Source organism: Triticum dicoccoides, chromosome 2A (assembly GCF_002162155.2).
Source record: "Triticum dicoccoides isolate Atlit2015 ecotype Zavitan chromosome 2A, WEW_v2.0, whole genome shotgun sequence".
In the NCBI taxonomy this organism is placed as follows: domain Eukaryota; kingdom Viridiplantae; phylum Streptophyta; class Magnoliopsida; order Poales; family Poaceae; genus Triticum; species Triticum dicoccoides.
In genome coordinates, this window is record NC_041382.1 from 106,843,409 (window position 1) to 106,850,740 (window position 7,332).

General features: G+C 44.7%; 1 protein-coding gene across 1 annotated transcript; it reads left to right on the plus strand.

Moving 5' to 3' along the window:
- Window positions 1-2,141: 2,141 nt before the first annotated feature.
- On the plus strand, window positions 2,142-5,808 carry LOC119353648 (pyruvate dehydrogenase (acetyl-transferring) kinase, mitochondrial-like). The gene is made up of 6 exons (XM_037620289.1): window positions 2,142-2,493; window positions 3,272-3,533; window positions 3,978-4,158; window positions 4,355-4,502; window positions 5,240-5,444; window positions 5,594-5,808. Exons 1-6 carry the CDS (start codon window positions 2,254-2,256, stop codon window positions 5,650-5,652), a joined length of 1,095 nt encoding a protein of 364 aa, XP_037476186.1. The 5' UTR covers window positions 2,142-2,253; the 3' UTR covers window positions 5,653-5,808.
- The last annotated feature ends 1,524 nt before the right edge of the window (window positions 5,809-7,332 follow it).

A 7,332-nucleotide genomic window follows, 5' to 3' on the forward strand; every position in this document is an offset into this window, starting at 1 on the left:
GGGCCGGGACGGCGGCGGCGATGCGGTCCCGCGGGGACACGTGGCGGCGGCGGGTTGGATGGCGGCGGCGGGCGGACGCTGTCCGGCCGGGGGCGGACACGTCCGTCGGCGCGGATCTGGCGGGGATGTTTTTTTTAGGGTTTCGGGGAGAGGGAGAGATCCGAAAACGGAGGGGTGTATATATAGGCATAGAGGGAGCTAGGAGAGTCCAAATGAGGTGCGGTTTTCGCCCACACGATCGTGATCTAACGCTCTAGGACATGGAGCAGAGTTTGGTGGGTTTTGGGCCAAATTTGGGGGGTGTTGGGCTGCAACACACACGAGGCCTTTTCGGTCCCTCGGTTAACCGTTGGAGTATCAAACGAAGTCCAAATGACCCGAAACTTGACAGGCGGTCTACCGGTAGTAAACCAAGGCCGCTTGACAAGACTCGGTCCAATCCGGAAATGTTTAACCCCACACAAGAAAGAAAGGTAGAAATGACCACCGGAGGAGAACGAAGCGCCGGAATGCAAAACGGACAACGGGGAAAAAGCTCGAATGCATGAGATGAACATGTATGCAAATGCAATGCACGTGATGACATGATAAGAGATGCACGAAAAAGAAAACAACACACGGAGACAAAGACCCAAACCCGAGAAATAAATATAACTTAGTGCCGGAGACGACAAGAGTTGGATACAAATATGGAAAGTTACATCTGGGGCGTTACACTTTGCCACACCTAACCTTAGGTAAGTTTGACCAAGTTAGATAGGTGTTTGGTTCTAGCCACACCTAAGGCAAGTATTTTTTATGAGCAGTGAACCCCACATGCCATAGACACAAAAAGTGTGGCAAGATTCTCTTAGGCAAGCCAAAGTGTGGCTAACAATTTGAGCAACTCAACTAAGGCAAGTGTGCCAAGTATAGCAAAAATCATGTGGCAATATATGGCAAAGATAGTCACAATCCAAACAACCCCTACAATACTGAAGACGACGGCGGCAGGTGCTGCAACCAGGAGCCACCGATGTTGGAGACGGTGGCGACAAGTGTTGGAGAGCCGCGACGGCTGGCGTTCAAGGCGTTTGGAAACACGGCGACAAGTGCTGGAGATCCAGCGAGTTTTTTTGCTCGAAGCAGCCCCAAATTTGCTACCATCGTCTTGGTTTTTTGCTGGAACCAGTCAATTTTTTGCTACCACGTTTGTGTTGCTGGAACCAATATACCAATTTTCTACCACCATCTTCAATTTTTGCTAGAATCGAACCAAATTTTTTGCTACCATGTTTTATTTGATGTAACCACTGTATCAATTTTGCTACCACTATCTTCAGTTTTTGCAGGAAGCAACCAAAAAATTTAGGCCGGTCGACAGGCGCCTAGTACGGCCCTATTGTAAAACAAATTTGCTTGAAGGGTAACCAAGTTCTAGATACATCCATTTCTGCGACGAGTAATTTGGAACGGAGGGAGTAGAACGCATTTCGAAGTATTGGCGAAATTCCGATCGACATGAACATTATTGTAAAACATATTTACATGAAAGGTGATCAAGTTTGCAGAGTGCACCTTGAAGTAGTAGCAAAATTCTCATTGATACGGACATTATTGTAAAACAGATTCGCGTGAAAGGTGATCAAGTTCATAGAAATGCATCTTGAATTACCGGCGAAATTCTAACAGATGCGGACGTTATTGTAAAAAAGATTCACACGAAGGGTGACCAAGTTCATAGAACCTAAGCTCACCTAGACGGTTTTTCTTTTCAAGAAGGTACACTGATGCAGTAAATGTTTTCAAAGAGATTAATTTGCCATCATTAGAACATTCTAGTTTTTTTTTCTGATCGTGTTAGAACATTTTAGTTGCGCAACCTGGTACTACTCGAATTCTGCCCGGATTTATTCCCCAAATCCCCATGGATAAGCTCATGCGCGATCTGTGGGCCGGCTGCGCTAAAGCGCCCGCACACAGAACCGATTCCCCCCGGTTCGGATACCATCCACACGGGCGAGCCCCGCCCACTGAAACCCGGGCCCACTGGCAGATACCGTTCGAGGCCACTCACTGACACCCGAGCCCAGCGAAGATCCGCTTCACTCCTCTATAAATCGCCGGCACAAAACCCGGCTTCCCTTGGCCACAAGGCTTCTCTCCCCCCTGATGCCGCCTTAATTAGCCGCCTGCCCCCCCTAATCCTCCTGTTTGCACGGCGGTTACCCGGCTCCGCGTCGGCGAGCGGTGGCGGCGGCGGGCGGCGGAGGGATGATGGCGTCGGAGCCGGTGGCGCGGGCCGTGGCGGAGGAGGTGGGGCGGTGGGGCAGCATGAAGCAGACGGGGGTGAGCCTGCGGTACATGATGGAGTTCGGGTCCGTCCCCACGGACCGCAACCTGCTGCTCTCGGCCCAGTTCCTGCAAAAGGAGCTCCCCATCCGCATCGCCCGCCGCGCGCTCGAGCTCGAGTCCCTCCCCTTCGGCCTCTCCGCCAAGCCCGCCATCCTCAAGGTCTCCGCCCCACCCGCCCCTGCGCTGATTTTGGTGGTTGATTTCGATTTGACGCTAGGCTAGACTAGGTTGGAATTGCCGTTGGCCGTTGTCCTTGATGGCTTGCTTTTGTCAGTCTGTCCCGTCGATGATTTGACATGCTTCGGTGAGCGCCCAATTTTTTGCTCTGCTTGCTTGGGGAGATGATGATTTTGCTGTCTGTATCCTTACTGTCTTGCGAGGATGTTTTCTCCGGATCATTTTTAAAAGGTCAGCGGATGTTTTTGGTATATCTCCGTGTTTACTGTTAGGATTCGATGCGGTGTCAGTTTTTGTCATGGGATTTGGAATGCGAGGAAGATAGGACCACTGTGTCAGTACCTAAATTGCTGTACTGATTCAGGATGATACTAGTTGAACTCTTGAGTGACCAACTGATGTGCTGTTTAGTTTATTTCATTTTTCATTTCCACTTCAATCGGTCATCAACATGTAAAGTTATCGTAGGATAGGGATTAAGGAGGAACTTTTGAAGACTCTTGCTTGCCAACTTGTTTAATTTTTTTTCCTAATAGGAGTTCGGTAGTGGGCTCACATGCTTTTTGTATGAGTATATGCTTGAAGCTTTTGTCGTGCTGTTTTGTCTTCCTGACCTTATCACGTCAATACTAGTGAATCTGAATTCATTGAATAGTAAATATTTACCGAGAAAAAAAAACTCACAGCTGGATTTACTGATTCCTGCCAAACTGAGCATCCTTGTGTGGGACTGATGGTTTGTCCGTTGACGATTGTGAAGGTGAGGGACTGGTACTTGGACTCGTTCCGCGACATCCGATATTTCCCAGAAGTGAGGAATCGGGACGACGAGCTTGCTTTCACGCAGATGATTAAGATGATCAAAGTGCGGCACAATAACGTGGTACCGACTATGGCTTTGGGAGTGCAACAGCTGAAAAACGAACAGTTCAGCTCAAGGAAGCTTCCCCCAGGATTCGACGAGATCCACGGGTTCCTCGATCGATTTTACATGTCAAGGATTGGTATTCGCATGCTCATAGGTTTGTGAGCTTGGTACTACTCTTCTCTCTGGAGCTATATTTATAAACGTTGTCTAAGCTCTTGTCATTCTATCCTAAATCTTGCTTGTGATTCGGAACAAGTGATGGATCATGTGCCTTTTCTAACAGCTGATTCAGTAGTAACATATAGTCATATACTGAAGTTCAATGTTAAGCTGTCAAGCAGAATCCTTATCTTTGGCTGATTTGCAAATTTGACTTGTATTGATAGACAGTTCTATTTTGGTTGCTTACTTGATATTTTTTATGTTCAAACTTCATGATATGCTACTTGAGCTAACTGTACTGTTATATGGCTTAAAAACTGAAAAATGGTAAATATGTTTGCTTAATGTGTAAATTCTGTATCAAATCATTTATACTTAAGTCGAGTGCTAATTGTTAGAAACTTGTTCTGAATTAGACCGACTTGCTTAATTTCAGGGCAGCATGTGGCTCTGCATGAACCTGAACCACAGCCTGGCGTCATAGGCCTCATCAATACAAAATTGTCCCCCATACAGGTAGCTCAAATTGCTAGTGAGGATGCCCGTTCCATTTGTATGAGGGAATACGGATCAGCTCCTGACATCAACATTTATGGAGATCAAAATTTAACATTTCCGTAAGTTTCAGATATAAACTCCACCAATCACCTTTGTTTTTTTGGTGGATTAAATCATGTGTTAGCAACAGCACCTCTTTGTTGTCACTTGTCAGGTTACATGTTCATTGGCTTATAGTTTTTGTTATCATGTTGATTGAGTGGCCTCATTTGTTGTTGTCTTGCTAACTAACTACTTGCAATTAACTATGTGCAGATATGTCACATCGCATCTTCATCTCATGCTGTTTGAACTGGTGAAAAATTCCCTTCGTGCAGTACAGGAAAGATATATGAATTCTGATAAAGATGTTCCTCCTGTCAGAATTATAGTTGCTGATGGAACAGAGGATGTTACTATTAAGGTATGATTTCCTTGATACCACCTAGCATCTATTTGGTACATTCTAGGCTAAAGAGTGCACAAGCAGTTACTAAAACATTGCAGTTTGCAAATATGTGCAATGACCGATAAAATTCCCTTGTTTGGTTTGTTTTCTTCCGGGCACTGTGTCAGGCCTCATCGAGGCTTCTGAACTTTTCTCCATGTATATGAACCTCTCTACCTTTCCAATGAAATGAAACACAAAGTGTTTTTGCATTTCTTGAGAGAAAAAAAAATCTACTGATACCTATCTTTGTATGAATTTAGCATCTCGCGTTACTAGGCTGTGCATAAATGCAATTGTGAATTACTTGATTTGTATTTTAATATTGGGTTACAACCTGACTAAGAAAGATATGGATTAATGTGGACTGCTGAGTGCAAATCTAAACCAAAACACCAATTCGAATGCATGTCCATTCTAGTTTAGTGCCTAACTAGGACATTATTGTTACTCTATGCTGATACTTTCGATGAAGCTGCAGACACTACTATATTGTTTTACGGCGCATGTCTGCTGACATGTCATTACTGTCCTAAAACTGGATCCATTGTCAAAGTGCTAGATATCAATTCTTGTATGTGATAGTTGTCTTCTTATGCTAGAAGCTATAACCCGCTAAGATTTGTGGAACATATGAGGCCCATTCCTGTCAAATATTCATCATAAGGAACCATTCCCAAGGGTCGTTGGAGTTCATTGTTTCGATAATGCAGGTCAGTGATGAAGGCGGTGGAATACGGAGAAGTGGGCTCCCTAGAATTTTCACATATCTTTACAGCACTGCAAAGAATCTACCTGATATGGAGGGCCCTAGTGAAGGAGTGACTATGGCTGGATATGGTTTTGGACTTCCAGTTAGTCGCCTTTATGCGCGATATTTCGGTGGCGACCTACAAATCATATCCATGGAGGGATACGGTACGGTCATATTTTGCTTTGTTTCTGCTAATCTCTCAGCGTGAACCTTGGATAATTTGTCAATGTTTACCTGAATTCTCATGTATATCTTTCTGCTTCTGTCATCGTGATGTATTTGGCTGATCATTCTTGCCTTCTGTGTTACGTAGGCACCGACGCTTACCTCCACTTGTCACGACTGGGAGACTCGGAGGAGCCATTGCCTTAGTGACCCCTTCTATCCTGATACAGTTTCTGTAATTAGGTTGCTCTTGTTATATTGTAATCCTTGTTCTGGTTTGCAAATATTGTTTCAAGGGCCAGCCATATATAGCTGTTAAACCTGTATCTTCTAGCTATAATTATCTCATTGTTTCTGCTTTTCTGCCTGTGTTGCATAATTTGGCATTGTTGTTCGTAAGCACAATCATATGCGGTAGACGGTACATAGTTTCAGACTCGTCAGGTGATGGAAGCTAAAATCTGCTTATTGTGATTACTGCCTCCGTCCTATAACGTAAGATGTTATTACAACCAATGTACTTAGGACGGAGGCAGTAGCAATTTTGGGACTGGAAGTTGCATCTTGTATGCCCTGCACGCGACTATTCATGCCATTATGTGTCTTACACTCTGATCAGTGTACCTCAAGGAAATTTGGTCCTTTTTCAAATATTGTTAACTCTTGATAGCTTGTCACTTTCTATCTGCCTTTGTTTCTCCTAGCATTTGGTAGATGCTATAAGATTAGGTTTTTTAAAAGACTGGAAGTCTTTTCATTTCCTGTTTCCTACTTTTCCAATGCAGTTTGATTTTATTTGGAATCAGTTCCCTGTCCTGAGAAAATGTCGCTTCCAATCAGTAGGTCGTCGACCCTTGTACTAAGAAAGCTCACTCCCGTGCGCAGTGGCATGGGACGTCCCAATTGGGCAGGTGGCCTGGGCGGCTGGGCGTGCTCGATATGAGGTGGGTGAATGTGGCGTTGCAGGCCAAATGGCTTTGGCTGAAGCGAACAGACCAGACGAGGCCGTGGTCGGAATTCGGATTCTCTGTACCGACATCCCTCGATAGCCCCACATCTACATGTATCTTTGCAGCTCTCGGGCTAGGAGCCTTCCACACATACCTCTCTTCCGGTTTCCTGGCAGTAGCTCAAGTTTGCAGAACATGATTTCTCGCGAGAGCCTGTAGAGTAGCTAGCTCAGAGATGAAAGAGTTGACGAAAGAGTGAGTACTCCCTCCGTCCGTGAATAAGTGTGCTTTTACTTTTTCTCTTAAGTCAAAATTTTAAAATTTTGACCGACTTTATAGAGAAGAGTAGTAACATATACAAAATCAAATTGGTATATTATGAAACTACATTTCAAAACGAATCTATTGATACTAAATTAGTGCCGTAAATGTTGTTGCTTTTTTCTATAACATTAGTCAAAGTTTTAAAATTTATATTTAGGATAAAAGCTAGATGTACACTTATTCGCGGACGGAGGGAGTAGCCTATAGATTTTTTCAAAAAAATAAAATAAAATTCAAAAGGCCGAAAATGGTGTGCCGGCCTTATAAGGTGTCATCGGGCCCAGATGGCCAGGTTTGCACACAAGTACCAGTTCGAAAAAAAACTCTACAACACCAGTCCTGACGCGGCGGCGGCGGCCTGGATTCCGCACTTTGCAGGACGATATTGTTAGAAGAAAAATTCACTGTAGGTCACAAAACTTGAGCCGGATGACACTTTGGTACCGCTACTTTAAAATACCCGAACTACGGTCCATGTACTTGCGCACAGGATTTACTTTGGTTCGTATATACGATTTCGTCTACGTATTTGCTGATTTGGCCGAGTCAGCGGCCGCCAGCTAGACTTTGATCGCCACGCAGTCGATCCTAGGGTGAATACTACTCGATCCGT

Coding starts and splice junctions, on each gene's coding strand:
- LOC119353648 (XM_037620289.1), top strand. CDS start 2,254: ATGATGGCGTCGGAGCCGGTGGCGCGGGCCGTGGCGGAGGAGGTGGGG. Junction 2,494..3,271: donor CCAAGCCCGCCATCCTCAAG/GTCTCCGCCCCA, acceptor ACGATTGTGAAG/GTGAGGGACTGGTACTTGGA. Junction 4,159..4,354: donor GATCAAAATTTAACATTTCC/GTAAGTTTCAGA, acceptor AACTATGTGCAG/ATATGTCACATCGCATCTTC.